Genomic DNA, 14924 nt, shown 5'->3' with positions numbered 1-14924 from the left:
CACGAAGGAGTCCTCACCACTATTGATACTACCATCGATCGGGTCCTGGGCAGAAGGTACCGCCGAGATGGAGTGATTGGGGTGAGGAGGATCGAGGGCGGCAACTTCAAGACAGCCAAGGCAGTGATATGCGAGGCGCATCTGAGGGGAGAAGGAGAAGATCGAGCCCAGCATCGGGATTGAACCTTGTTTATATATGGGGTGTAGCAATAAGGGAGGATGGTGCTCTTTGGGCGCGACGGGCGCTTTTCAAGAGATGCTTGCTCTACACGCACGTGACGCACCAGAGCACAAAAGCATGTGGTCTTCCTGCGCTCCGCCCAACCAACTACGGCCACGCATTCCTCGGCGAAGATGCACTCCGGACAGAATCATCGGCGTCAACATTCATTCTGCTTCACCATCGCATCCCGTCCTCCAGCACAACTCATCTCCGACAGGCGATAGCGACCCATTCTAGTACACCCCGGCGATCCCGAGAATGTGAACCTGTGACAAGCATTTCCATTATTTCTACCCCTCCTACCTCTACGACGACCGGAATTCAGTTCAGCCCCGAAATGCCCACCCTGTCAGGCCACACCAGGCCGATCGAGAAGTTCGCCGCGGCGGCGGCAAAGTGTTCGATCGAGGTATGTTTCAAACCCTCGACTCGGAACTCGCGTTCGATATCCCATGCCGACAGTCTTCCCTTTCTGCACCATAGGCCACCGCCTACGGGCAATGTATCCTGAAGGACTACCAATCTACATACCAGGACATGTGCGCCAAGGAGTTCATGAGGTTGAAGGATTGTTATCTTGTAAGTGAAGTGCACTTGGCTTGGGTCTCGTCCTGATTGTGGTGTTTCTTCATTCCATTTCATTCCATCCTACGGAGCACACTGCCATTCCACCTTGTCTGCTCTTTGTAGTAGAGCTTCATGGGGAAAGGCAGCACGTGCCACAGGGCAATTGCTGGAGGTCTCCTATTCATTCCGCTTGGGGGATATGTCTGGCTTCCGTACCTTCGTCCTTGCATTTTGTTTTACGTGCTCTTCGTTTGCATCTGGCTAATTCTCCTTGCATCACAGAGACATGCTAAAAAGTCGTGATATGGACTTCCTGTATTTATCTTCCCTGTCTGGCCTGGCCTGGCCTGGCCTTTGTGGCACATACCAACACATCAGCCTTAAAGAGGCAATCTAGCCTGCGTCCGCAGTATCTCTTCCTTCGTGCACCGTCCATGGTGGTGTTCGTGGTATACTGCTCAAGGGCTCTAAAGCTTCAACAACCTCAACAAGAATGTCGCCTTGTTCACTTCCTGTACCTCTTCTACAATGACATCGTCCTTCTCGTCACCGTTCGCAATCACCCCATCCATCTCGGTGACGACATGCTTATCGACTGGTCGTCTGAGCGCTTTTTCGATATAACTTGCCTGGGTCTCAAACACTTCCTCTAGACCAACCTGATCGGGATCGTCCTGCACCTTGTATTCCATCTTGACGTCATCGGTCGGCTTGAGGTTCGCTTTCTTGCGAAGCTGTTGGACGCGGTTGATGATTTCTCGAGCAAGACCTTCCTGAGCAAGTTCGGGATGGATAGCCACGTCGAGGATCGTCAGGACATCGTTATCCGTGTTGGTCTCCTGGTCTTTGGAGGTTTCGGACTCTTTGAGGCTGCGTCTCACCACGAGGTCGCCCTCCACCAGTTCGATACCCGCCACCTGAAGCTTGCCTTCAGAGAGGTATGTCTTGCAATCATTGCTCGTCACGTCCGGGAGCGCTTTCTTGACCTTTTGCATGTCCTTCTTCAGTTTCTTGCCCAGTACAGGCCAGTCTGCTGTTACACTGTATTGGACGTTGTACTTCTCTTCATCCGAAGAGAGGACGAGGTCGCGTACGTTGAGTTCCTCGGTGATGTAGCCTTCCAGAGACTGCACGTCGTCAAGATACTGCTGATCCTTGTGGATAACGACCAGAGTCATCAGTGGTGTCTTGAGCCCAATGGTTCTTCGCTCGCGAGACTGCCGGGCTAATTCGATGACTTTCTGCATCCGGCCGACTCTCCTCTCGATGACAGGGTCAAAGAGTTCTTGTCGGACTTCCGGGAATGGTAGGAAGTGTACACTTCGCATGTCTTCGCCGTACAGTGATTTGGGGATGAACGGGAGGAGTTTCGAGTAGATGAGGTCCGCGATGAAAGGTGTGAAAGGTGCCAGTCCTCGGACAAGAGTGTACAGGACGTCGAAGAGCGTGTTAAGCGCATGCAGTGTGTCATCTACACCTAGTTCACCCTTCAGTCTCTTTCGGTTGAAACGAATGTACCAGTTTGTGGTCTCATCAATCAAGTTGAGCAAGCCCGGCACAACGGTATACAATCGATAGGCTGCCATCTCTTCGTTGATGTATTTCAACAGTGACTGAGTGCTGGCCAATATCCATTTGTCCATGACGTTCGTGTTGGTCGTTTCCGCCTTGGGATCAAATACGTAGTCGATACCCTCGACCTTCTTCAAGAGCTCGACTTGACCCTCAAAGAACTTGTAGCTGTTCCATAGTGGTAACAAGACCTTAGCCACGATTTCCTTGACTCCAGACTCTTTGAATCTTAGTGGTTCGGCTCGTACAACAGGTGAATTTATCATGTACAGTCGCAGAGCGTCAGCTCCATACTTGTCGATGACATTGGTAGGATCGGGATAGTTCTTGAGGCGTTTGGACATCTTCTTGCCATCCTCAGCTAGCACGATGCCGTTGACGACACAGTTCTTGAAGGGCAGCATCTTCTTGAGCTGGACACCCAAAACGACAAGAGTGTAGAACCAACCGCGAGTTTGATCGAGGCCTTCGGCAATGAAGTCACCAGGAAATGTATTCTCGAAGTGGTCGGAGTTCTCGAAAGGGTAATGTGCTGAGGCGTAGGGCATGGATCCCGACTCGAACCAGCAGTCGAATACTTCCTCCACCCTTCGCAAGGTCCCATTCCCTTTCTGGCTCGGGATGGTGATGTCGTCAACCTTGTCACGGTGGAGATCATTGATTTCGCCCTCGTAACCACTGAGTGTCTTCAGCTCCTCTATGCTTCCAATGGCAATGACTTCGGAGTAGTCTTCATTCGCCCATAGCGGGATTGGAGTACCCCAGTACCGATTTCTCGAGATGTTCCAATCACGAGCATTCTTGATCCAGTCCGCAAACCGCTTCTCCTTGACGAAGTTGGGAACCCAGTGAGATTTCGCAATGCCGTCAAGCATGTCTGGGATGATACTCGGCACTTTGTCGTTACCGGCAATATTGACGAACCAGCCTGATACTGCGCGATATATGAGAGGTGTATCCGATCGCCAGCAGAACGGATATTGATGGGTTATCTGGCTATCTCGAATCACTCGGCCAGTGCCCTTCAAATGCTTAATGATATGCTTGTCTGCTTCCTTCACATGCTGACCGGCAAAGTCCGTCACTTCTTTGGTGAATTTTCCCGTTTCGTCCACAGGATTTGGGGGAAGATAGTCGTGGCTGATGATACCATTCTCCATAGCCACGCGAAAATCCTCCTCACCAAATGCTGGTGCTTGGTGAACAATGCCCGTTCCGTCATCCGCTGTAACATAGGAGGCATTCAAGACCCTGAAAGCACGGTCCTTGTACTGGTCGTAGAAATAGTCGAAGGGTGGCAGATATTGCTTGCCCTTGAGATCGGAACCCTTTAATTTCTGCAGGATCTTGAACTTGGCCTTCTTGGGATCCTTGTAAAGTGTCCGTAACAATGACTCCAGCATGATGAATTGGCGGCCGGACTCTTGATCGAGGAACTTGATGTACTCGAAGTCGCCATTGACAGCCAAGCCAATGTTCGAGGGCAGGGTCCACGGTGTCGTTGTCCATGCCAACAAACTGGTGTCCGAATCCTCCACAAGCGGAAAAGCAACCACGACGGCCGGGTCTTGCGCATCCTTGTAATTGGATTGAGCTTCATGCTGACTGAGGGGTGTGCTCAGCGCTGTCGAAAAGGGCATGACTCTGTAGCTGCGGTAGACTTGGCCTTGGTCGAATAACTGCTTAAACGCCCACCACACCGACTCCATGAAGCTGGGATTCATGGTCTTGTAGTCGTTGTCGAAATCGATCCACCGACCTAGTCGGTCAATCGTCTCTCTCCACTCTGTCGCGTATCTCATGACGATTGCCTTGCACTCGGCATTGTATTTGGCAATTCCCATCTCTTTGACTGCTGCCGGGCCAGAGATATTGAATTTCTTGTCAATCTCGTACTCAATTGGCAGGCCATGCGTGTCCCAGCCGAACCTCCTCTCCACGTAGAAGCCCTTCATTGACCAGTATCTCGGAATGATGTCTTTTATGGTGGAAGCCAGTAAATGGCCATAGTGGGGGAGGCCGGTCGCGAATGGGGGGCCATCGTAGAAGGTGTACGGCTTGTTTCCTTTGGACAGACGCAGCTGGGTCTGAAAAGCGTCGATTTCTCGCCAGCGCTTGAGCGTCTTTGCCTCTTCGGCCGAGAAGTCGACCGCCATGTTCACTGGAATTTCAGCAGTATGGTCGGTTGTAGAAGAGGGGGATTTTTCAATAAGTTGGTGGAGTAAGTGAGTGGCCGCAGAAGATTATGACTCCCGTTCTCGAATTCGTGTGATTGGCGGAAGTAACAACGCATTCCAGCCTCGTTTGAAGGCTGCAGCCTTGCCGCCTTATGTAAGCCGGGCTACTAGCCTAATCCACACCGAACGCAGCCGCACCCAACCTGGTCACTCAAATCCCCGGCGCCGCTTTAAACATCGCTCACCTTCCACTCATCTTCGATTCACTTTTACATATCTCAATTTCCAAATCTCCGTGCCTACCTTCTCTGCTCGACAATGACTTCTGCGTTTGCGTCAGAATAGCAGTCCGCATCCGTGGGCGAACCAATTTCCCTTTTTTGGGCTCTTCAACTGGATGGAGATCCTCATCTCTTCCACTTCATTTCCCGTCCCTTCGAACGTCCCCTCTGTCCAGAAAGCGGGCTTTTCTCCGTGTGCTGAGGTCGAGGCCCTCCTTGCCTATGAATAGTTGTATTTCTCCAAACGAGGTCGCTTCGCGATCTCGTTCTCTATCGACTTGGATAAACAGCTCCCTGTCATTCACTCCCTGGCCAAGGGAGGGGCTGCCCACGAAGTCACCGCGTGAGGGACAAGCTATAGGCTCGAGCTGCGGCCAGAGGCCACAAGAGAGCCGCACGTAAAAGAAGGAAAACTACGTAATCAAGGAAGTATAAATCCAAGACCAGAAAGAATCAAGGTGCAACCCTGTTCAGCTACGTCTTGAACTACCTGCCGGAGCGACTTGGTCGGCCACTGTATGCAAAAGCCGTAACCACATATGGCCATAACTTTTCTGTCCCTGTCAATGTCATGGTTTCCGAGCAGACGCTCGAGGTTTTGCAGATCTTTACGCGCAGATTCCGAATCACGTTCTAACTCTCGTTGGCAGAGGACACGCTAATAGCAGCCCATGATGAACGAACGTTTACACGTCCGGCGGCTAAGGCCTGTTGATATATGCGACAAGCTACGAAACTTGCAGATTAGGTGTGCGGTCAGAACAGAGGAATCAATCACTCATCACCCTGCGTTGAAGCTAGATAGACGACTAGGGTACGGCGTACAGAGTACATTTCTGGGGGCTGGCATGATCATTTGCTCATGTTAGCCGGCCGATAACGCCGCAGTAAGTTTCAAATTGCGCCATGGCGATGAAAATTTTCACATGTTCCACGACTAACTCCCTCAGGCCTTGGGGGTCGCTAGCCATGCGTTCGGCTTCCGAAAGAAACGTCCTCCTATTCCGACCGCCATGGTCTTTGCCACTTAATATCGCATCTTCAGTCGAACGTTGATACCGGTTTGCTTGACGAACCAATGATTCTTTGTTGACCAATTTCTTCCTGGATCCTTCCATTCAATATCCAGTTTGGTAAGAACTGTTGGAACAAGCTTGTGCATTTCTGCCAACGAGATCTATGCAGGGCAAATTAGCTCTTCTTCATCATCACGTTGTGGACAGGTAACTCTTACATTCTTCCCGATACATGTTCTGGTGCCGTAACCAAACTGGAACATGTATCTATCCATGTTGGCAGCAGCAGCTGGATCGAGCCAGCTTTCCGGTCGGAACTGGTGCGCGTCGTCGCCGAAAACCTTTCGGTCGAAATGGATCACTGCAGCGTTGATGCCGACTCTGTAACCTTCAGGAACATATTTGCCATTGAATTGTAAGCCCCCTGGGGGCATCAACCTTGGCAAGGTCAAGCCGACACTTGGATGCATACGCATGCCTTCTTTGATGCAAGCACACAGATATGGCAATTTAAGCGCCTGCGCATACTTGACCGGGAAAGACAGCTCTCCTTAAGCATTGGCCTTGTCAATTTCTGCGCGGAGTCGTTCATATACTTTCCGATCTTTGACAATGTAGTAAAAGATCGACCGGATGGCAATCGCTGTGGTATCCGAGCCAGCTAGCCTGGGGGTGGAGAGATAAACCAGTCAGTGCCCGAGTCGAGTCGAGTTTGGAACCAAGAGGGCAAAGGAGGATACTCACAGCGCGATGTATGCTTCCTGCTCGACTTCTCTCCTGGAGAAATCCACCTTTTCGCCCTTCTCTCGCTGGATGTTGAATAGTTGCTGAAGCAAGTCTCGGCTGTCCGAGGTCGAGGATCCCTGGTCAAGCTCTGCCTGCCTTCGCGCAACACCTTCCCTAGCTGCAACCTCCATGGTCTCGGTGCATTTGATCGCGGCCTTCATCTTGGAGTCGAACAGCGACGACAGGAGGATGAACGGTCGAAGATAGGTAGGTGCGACGGCGACTTGACAGAATCCGGGCATGAGAGCATCCAAGGAAGAGATCCAGGACTTATAGTCAGTTTCTTGCTCCAGGAATCCAAACATTCGACCAAAGAAGAGTTCCCCAATGACATCAAAGGTGTACCTGTCAAAGAGTTGGCTGGAGAAAACCCATGGGTTCTACGGCGTGTGACACTTACCACTGGACCCAGGTTCCCAAGTCACAGTCGCGACCACTTTGAGCCAGCTGAGTGAGCTTGTCCACCATGACGGTCGTGACCCTGTCGATGGAAGCTTCGGACTGAAGGACGTTGGACAAGCTGTACACGTGATTGACAATCCGTCGTCGCTCCGAGTGAAGCCTCTCATCGACCTGAGAAAAGTTGTCCCGATACTTGGACATGCGTGGGTTGCCCCAGACGGGGTAGAAATCCGTCTTTGTCAGGGGCGCCGCCGTCCTGTAGAGAACTTTGATGGCCTCTGGATCAGAACAGGACAACTCGTTGGGAGCGATCCGGATCAAGGGCCCGTATCTGTGATGGAGGTTGCGCTGCACTCTGTCCATATCCCCGACTTTGAGCCGGCGCATCACCCACAAGCGACTCACAGAGGCGAGCCATGGCCCTGGAACACCTGCAAGGGGATGGAACTTCCTGGCGTAGATGACCCATATCAACTCGAGAGCCACCAAGAGCAAGGGCAGCGCAAGGACCGCAACCACCGGGTGGAGAAGGTACCCAACCGTGTCGATAATCGTGTTGACCAACATGTTGTATGATATCTACTGTGTGAGGGGAGTGAGTGTATGTAGACGGGCGTTTTTTGGAACAGAGTTGGCAGCAAAGCAAGCAGGCAACCAAAGCAAGCAACAAGCAAGCAAGCAACGACTTCGGGCTCTTTCTTTTTCAACGCTATCCCATGCGGCCAAGGTGCTGAGAGCTCCTTAGGAATAGCACCCTACAAAGTCGATGCTCCCTCCTCCGGCCCGACTGTTCAAAGGCGCGGCACCCCACACATGTGCCGGTCACGGGTTTCGTCAATGGTTGGGTTACTCCGTCCCAAGGTAACCCCGGCATGCTCGGCTATGGTCTAACGACTTAACTCTGGGGAAAGCCCACACGATCGACCATACCTGATGCAGCAATTCTAAAGGGGGCACCTGTCCACATGATAGGCCGTGGCTTCGTGCGCAATCCGTGTCCCTGGGCCCGGCCTCCGGAGTCCTCTTCACAGTACAGCAGCAACATAAAATGGGGCGCACTGTTCCTTATCGGGCGGCCCGCACTGCTAACTGGTCCGGTTGTGCTGCGCAAGACTGAAAGAGGCAATCCAGGCACACAAGGACATAAACGGCATAGCGGACACACATACGCACACGCGCACACGCACACGCTCCCCACATGGACGTGGAAGTCGGCTCTTTGCTTCTCTACGGAGTACTCCAGATGGAGTGCGCATTTTCCTGGAGAGAGAGATCGATCGGCTCCATGCGGGGTGCTGAGTGCGGGAGCATTGAACCCTCCATCGAGCGTACGTAACTCGGACGGGCATGGCGCGTCTCTGCTCTGGCACACAATTCGCGGCCAGTGACCGGTGCGTGACGTCTAGTATTAGCATTTGGCAAAGTTGACCCGATGCTTCAAACAGGTGACTGACCGTGTGCAGTACGGAACCAGTCTCGTCGTCGAGGTGGCTACACGGACAAACTCAACTGTGGATTTGATTATCTATCGTATGTGGTAGCTGTGTGTCTCTATTACGGCGATGTTGGCAGAAGGAGCGAATTCCCCCCATCAATCCATCCCATCAAAGACATAGAATGCGGCGCATTACTTTGACCAACTTGCCCTCACAATCCTCTGGGATGCTCTTGCTCCGCCACGCGACAAACCGATCAGGTCTGACCAGGACCACACCGTCCTCATCGACTTCCCGTAGCCGGGCCCAGTCCATGTAGATATCCTCGTAATCCTGCCTGTGGCCGATGCTGAACACCTCGATGGGAGTCTTCAATTCCTGCTTGACTCTCGCCGCAGCGCTCTGCCATGCTTCTCGCCCACCGATGCCGGTGAATAAGGTGAATCGGCCTTTGCCACTGAGATCGATTGTGGAGATCTTCTTCCCCGGCACGAGTGTCGTAAGCCAGACGTGAGGAACGCGACATCCCGGGTACGTGGACGGCTCGTAGTAGCGGATGGCATCTCTGGTAAAGTCTGGTGGAGACTTGGACTCCTCATCGTCTCCGTAGACGGCAGCTTGAGCGGCGGTATATCGCTGGTTCATCTCGATGCCCAGTCCTTGGATCTCGGATTTCGTGGCGTGCAGGGTCTTTTGAAAGGTTTGTCGCCGTTTTCGACCTACGGGGGAATTCTCCGATAATTCGTGCCAGATTTGTCTTCGCTTCTCGATATCATCCTCCAAAACTCCCAGATTGTCCCATAGCGGCCCGTAGTCGCTGAAACCTTGATTTGCCCTAGAAGTAAAGTTCATTGGCACGACGGGCTTGGAAAAGTTGGGAAGCCATGGGATGGACGGGCATATACACACCTTGCAACCACGCCTTTGCCCACCGGTTGACGTTCAGCACTGTAGGAGTCGAGCAGCTCCGGCCCAGCAAGACCTTTGAGAACATATGCGACTTTCCACCCGAGGTTGAAGGCGTCTTGGATGCACGTATTGGACCCGAGACCGTTCATGGGCGGGTGTCGGTGAACGGCATCTCCCAGGCAGAACCTGATCACATGTAAGCTGTTGCAATCACCGGGCTCAGGGCCTTGTGAGGGGATGTCGTGAAATGACACTTACACGTTCCCTTTCGAGTATTGCTCAGCAACAGTGTCGTTAATCCGCCATTTCGAGACACCGATGATTTCGGCAGGAATGGAGTCATCGCCGATGAACTCCTTGATCCGAGCCAGCCATTGTTCGTTGGTGGGTTTGTGGTCCACCCATGCTGCCTTCCGGTCGGGGAAGACGACAAACATCCATTCGTACCACGGCTTCACCATTCGCACGACGCAAATCCATGCCCAATCGGGGTGCTCCTTGTCTGGCTGCATGATCCAGTGCAGATTGCCCATACGAGCATCCATCAGGTGAGCCATGTCCACTCTGACAAGTACATTGTACGCGATGCCCTTGTCGGGCTTCTGGACCAACGGCAGATCTATCTGCTTGGCGACACGGCTTCGGGCCCCGTCGGCACCAAACAGATATCGGCAGCGGATTTGAAAACCGACGCCGTTGAGCTTGTCCTTGAGCGACACCAGGATGCGACCGCTGTCCTTGTCTTCGGTGGATGAAACATATTCGGTATCGAAGCGGCATTTGAACCCATGGAGTGTTGCATAACGGACCAGGATGGGCTCCAGGAGTGTTTGAGGCAAATCTGCCGGTACGCAAGGGCTAGCTTTCTCGTAATCGCCCTTTGACGGGTGAACAAGGTCAGCGAGAACAGGCAAGCTTCTACCAGACAGTCTGATACCTTCTGCTCGGGGTCGTTGCCCCATGAATACATCCTGCCGAACTCTTCCCCTGCGAACGAGTACGCCCATCTGACGTGTTGCATGCTTTCGTTGTGGCTGGCCACTTGGTTACAGTCTCTCTCGAGGTCAATATCCCTCAGGCATTCCATTTGCGACTTTAGTTAGAGTTCCTGTTGAAATGGAGGCAGCACTTACCCATGGCGGCCATATTGGTGATGTGCGCTCTTGGTGTGTCGGCAGTGGTTGACGCGTTTCCAATGATGATGCCTTGTATCCCTGTAATGTTTTGTGAGTTGTGCGCGCGTCTAGGGATTGCGTCGTGGACGTCCCTACCTTGTGATCCTAGAAAACATGCCAACGAAGCACCGGCCGGGCCTACGCCAACGACAAGCGCATCGGTGTCGATGACCCTGCACTGACTGTCGCCATCGGGACCTGTAAACGGGATGTCGGTAGTATCTGCAATCATGTCGGTGTCAAGGCTGCGGTAACAGACTACGTATATGCAGCGGAGAGAAGTCTTATGTATCCAGCGTTCACCGACAGGAAGCAAGGGAAAGCTTCTTACGTTGGACGTGGTATGAGACACACGGTGGAACCAGACCTTCGAAGACGAGTCCCCAGTCTATGCCTGGAAGGGTGTGTCGGAGGTTGAGGGGGTCATTTCGGGCCGTGTTTGCAGAATAGGAATTTGCGAGGCATGCACAGTCTCCCCTGCTGACACAGACCGAGACCTGCCACATATTGTGGCGTATGTGGCTGAGATGGTCTCGGTGCCATACATACTCCGTGCAGCCTTAAGATCAAGTTCCTTCTCAGCTTGAACACGCAAGATGCCTCTGCAACCAAAAGCCGCGACTTTGTAACTTCAACAACCGGCAAGAACATCGGGTCCAGGGTAGTCGGAGCTACTACAGATATCTTGGAGTCGTCTCTTTCGAGTGGGCTTCTGATAATTGAATACTGTAACTTCGGAATTGAGAGTACACGATAAAGTCTCAAGAGGCTGTGCCGATGTCATGCCTCTGATGTTGTTGCATCGACATGCCACGCTTGGGCAACCCGGGGTAAGTGACTCCCAGACCCTGGATGTCTTGTAAGAATGTCCGAACAGATCTGCAAAGAGGTGTGCTGACACTCTCTCCATCGCGCAGGCGTGATATGCTTAGTCCGAGGGTCTCTGAGGTTTGCAGAAGAGGGACAAAGCCTCCGTTGGGCGCTGTCAAGCATGGCGTCATTCCTTTGTCCCAATAGCCGATTAGAGAACCAGAAAACAAGGCAGAGTCTTCAAGTGGCCCGTCGATTGGGTCCAGATTGTGGTACTGCTTGGTTGAACGCCGCTCAGAGTCAAAAAGAGATGGCTCAGGGCTATAGTCGTGGTCACCCATGTTGCCAGCGTCGGTTTGTTCCGCCATACCGTAGGCCCAGAGTAGCAAAGCCGCTCGTGCCACCGCCAACGGCCACCACAACGGTCTGGCAGTATCTGCTGCGACGGTTGACAGGGTACGCATGATTTGCCCTGCATGGAGAAGTGCTCGTGCTGCACCTGAAGTTTTTGCCCACCTCTTGAATGAAGGCATCAGCATTCTGCCTTCCATGAAGCCTTCCTTCCCTGCAAAGAGTTGCACGTCATCAAATGAAACATAGAGCTCCATGGCTATCAAGTGTGCCATTAGAATGCACGACAAGTCGGTACCGCAACGTATGGGAGTGGCATGTGGCATGACACGTCGATACAAGAGATGCCACTTGACCAGGAGAAAATGAAGCTCCTCCCGTCGAAGCTGGCCGTATTCGGTGGAAGCCGATATTGTGCATGCCGCAGGAGAAAACTCCTCTTCTTCGGGCACAAACCTCTTGGTTTGGCTGTACTGAGACACAAGCGTTTGAATGGTGCACAGGAGCAAACGGACCTCAAAGGGGGTCACGGCGTCCTGAAACTGGAAAATGTTCCCATAGAGGAAACGCCGATGAAACGCGGCCAGTGAATGCGGACATTTTAATGCCGCAACTGGCGATGAGTTGGACATGGGTAGCTCATTTTGGCCCACTTGAAGCAGATCCTTCCATGCTTCACCACTGGAAGCAGCAAACACTGCCTCATTGCTGGGCATTGGACAGCGCATCTCGGTAAAGGACAGTGTCGTGGGTACCCCATTGAAGAGGCTGATCTCCTGCTCCACGACATACCACACATATGCCAATCTGGAACACGCATGTTAGCAACACAATCGCTGTTCACAAAGCATACCGCGTACCGCCTGCGTGTCTCCTTCATGAGCCAGTCCTTCCACTCGAGCTCAACATCGGAAAGATTGATCTCGACTATTCTTTGGTGGGCTCTTTCGTGCAGTCCTCGTCGAGACATCATCTGCCATCACGATTAGCCATGCCAGGTTGGGAGCGACGAACTTGCCGTCGTGTATGAACTTCTCAGCGCTTCCGCGAGTTCCATCTGCCTCTTGTTTCCTGACCATATACCAAATGCAGTTATCAAGATTGCGGTGCTGGTGAGATACATGTCTTTGGTCTGATTTGCATCCCTCAGAAAGATCTCGTACAGGACCTGCAAGATAATGCTTGCCAGGTCGGTCGCAAAGGTCTGGACCTCGGTTACAGGGATCATCAGCGCCCCAGACACGAATGTACTCAGAAGCTGCAATTGCATTCCAGGGCCGTTGTACTGCATCGTATGATTCTGATTCAACGTGCCAGGGTGCGTGATGGGATAGAACAAGGCCAGGCGGGAGAGATATGTATCAAAAATGACCTGGACCGTCCTCAACGGTGGGAATGTCGTCGGTATCTTCCCCATTTGGTCTTTGTCGAGCACTTTGGCAAGGACGATATGGATAGTTGCCATGATCGAGTCTCGGACTTCTTCTGGAATGGTGATGACGGAATGATTGTTCCGGGACTGGCCGAACTCATCCACCTTTGCCCAGGCCTGCTTGTTCTGAAGAAAATCACAGATGACGGAAGTCCTGAGTGGATTTCCCCTTGGGTCGGGTTTGTAAAGCTGAGGATAGTTGTCATACCTCTCACGGTCGTCGGTCGCTACATCTGAGCCTTGCATGTGGTCTTGAGGACTTTCGCCCGTTGGATTGATTTGAGCGGGATGTAAGGGGTCAGCTGAATATGATGTGTCGAGAAAAAGACCCGGTCCGCCCTGTTCATCGAAAAAGAGCGAAAAGTCATCCCAGGCAGGGCTAAAGGTGCCAGCCACCGAGGACTCGTTGCCTTGCCATCCTGAGTCTGAATTTGGCGCCTCTCTTGAAGAGGATTGATTTTCATTTGCAAGCGTGTATAGGGTTTCCGTGAACTGGAAATCCCCGGTTGCATCGGCAACGCTAGGAAGCAGTGTGCCATCGGCCATGCACGTTCCTGTGGCCAGTGAAGGGTCGTTCTTTGAAGGTGCGTCAGCTGGAGGGTAGATGTTATAGAAGGAAGGGGAAGGGCTATCTACATTGGTGAGCGATCTCGACGCATCATTCTCTGGGCCTGCTCGTGTTCTTTCACGGACTCCAGAGAGCCTTCGCTCACGCAACGACGGGTCGACACTTAATCTTTTGAATGCGACGTGATCTCTTTCTAGAGTGCATACTGACTTCTGCTTGTGGCATCGGCCGCAAGGAGACTTTCCATCACATCGTACTTTCATCCTTGCGCAACGGTCGCAGGCGGCGATTGTTCTGGTAAGCGCGAGCGGCTCGAGACCATTATTTGGACCCATGTGTGCGCCGACCGGCGGCAAGACACCATGACTCTTTTCATGGCGCTTCAGCGCATCCCTGGGGGCACAACGCTTAGTCATGGCTGTCGGCCAAATGGAACCGTATCGACCTACTTTCGCGCGAATTTTTGCGAACAGACTCCGCAAGAGTAAGAACGAAATGGATTATCTGACGTGCAAAGTCTTAGTGTTGGGGCTGAGGATTGGGATTGTTTGCCAGGCTTACGGATTTGGCGATGGCGTTGGAGGTGTTCACTGCGTGAGAACTCTTTCAAGCATTGGCTACATCGATGTTTCGGCCGCTCTTTTCCAGACATTTGAACAGGCGGTTTCGAACTGCGGCTGGGGGCGAGTACATCAGGTGGCCCTGGACTCAAACGGAGCAGAGCATCCGAGAGGCAAGACAGAATTGACAATAGCTGTAGGCAAGTGTCGCTGGATCAAGTGGCAGCGCAAAGGGCAAGCGTAGGAGTCTCCGTTGAAAAGGGAAGTACAAGGAATGGTCGAAATGGTCTGAGCAAAGTTACAAGTACCAAGTGAACTGCAATTGATTGGTGACGCCACTCGTTAAAGCGACGCATCAGAACGGAGTTCAATCCCGCCAAGGATGCGCCGAGGGATGGAGAAGCGGGGTTCAAGTTGGTTGTTTCGCACACAGCGTGACAGTCCAGGCTCAGCCGCCGAGTGCGTCCAAAAGTCAAACTCTGAAGACCGCCGTTGTGCTCTGCTGAAGCGCGTTAAGCAGTGAAAAGAAGCACTAGTAGCCACGCAACGCACCAACAACCAATGGCTGCCTCTGTTATCTGCACTACCTCGTACTCGGTTCACTAGCAGGTCTGTCCCTTGGCACAGTGCCTCGTGGGTCACGTGCCGTCCACCGCTGA

General features: G+C 52.6%; 5 protein-coding genes across 5 annotated transcripts; all 5 read right to left on the bottom strand.

Annotated features, from left to right (window-relative positions):
* Positions 1-1257: 1257 nt before the first annotated feature.
* G647_02356 (isoleucine-tRNA ligase) lies at positions 1258-4518 on the bottom strand (the record flags this gene model as incomplete). Its single annotated transcript, XM_008726705.1, has 1 exon — positions 1258-4518. One exon carries the CDS (start codon positions 4516-4518, stop codon positions 1258-1260), a length of 3261 nt encoding a protein of 1086 aa, XP_008724927.1.
* Positions 4519-5847: 1329 nt separating this feature from the next.
* Positions 5848-6306, bottom strand: G647_02355 (uncharacterized protein; the record flags this gene model as incomplete). The annotated part of the gene is made up of 2 exons (XM_008726704.1): positions 5848-5997; positions 6055-6306. The coding sequence occupies 2 exons, from the start codon at positions 6304-6306 to the stop codon at positions 5848-5850; spliced, it is 402 nt and encodes a 133-aa protein (XP_008724926.1).
* An 81-nt stretch (positions 6307-6387) lies between these two features.
* On the bottom strand, positions 6388-7591 carry G647_02354 (uncharacterized protein; the record flags this gene model as incomplete). The annotated part of the gene is made up of 3 exons (XM_008726703.1): positions 6388-6502; positions 6581-6967; positions 7023-7591. 3 exons carry the CDS (start codon positions 7589-7591, stop codon positions 6388-6390), a joined length of 1071 nt encoding a protein of 356 aa, XP_008724925.1.
* Positions 7592-8628: 1037 nt separating this feature from the next.
* Positions 8629-10776, bottom strand: G647_02353 (uncharacterized protein; the record flags this gene model as incomplete). Its single annotated transcript, XM_008726702.1, has 6 exons — positions 8629-9295; positions 9370-9555; positions 9628-10247; positions 10307-10442; positions 10499-10583; positions 10641-10776. 6 exons carry the CDS (start codon positions 10774-10776, stop codon positions 8629-8631), a joined length of 1830 nt encoding a protein of 609 aa, XP_008724924.1.
* A 529-nt stretch (positions 10777-11305) lies between these two features.
* G647_02352 (uncharacterized protein) lies at positions 11306-13683 on the bottom strand (the record flags this gene model as incomplete). The annotated part of the gene is made up of 3 exons (XM_008726701.1): positions 11306-12512; positions 12566-12662; positions 12720-13683. The coding sequence occupies 3 exons, from the start codon at positions 13681-13683 to the stop codon at positions 11306-11308; spliced, it is 2268 nt and encodes a 755-aa protein (XP_008724923.1).
* Positions 13684-14924: the final 1241 nt, after the last annotated feature.

The sequence above is a fragment of the Cladophialophora carrionii genome, assembly GCF_000365165.1.
Source record: "Cladophialophora carrionii CBS 160.54 unplaced genomic scaffold supercont1.2, whole genome shotgun sequence".
NCBI classification, from domain to species: Eukaryota; Fungi; Ascomycota; class Eurotiomycetes; order Chaetothyriales; family Herpotrichiellaceae; genus Cladophialophora; species Cladophialophora carrionii.
This window is presented reverse-complemented; position numbering and strand designations above follow the sequence as displayed.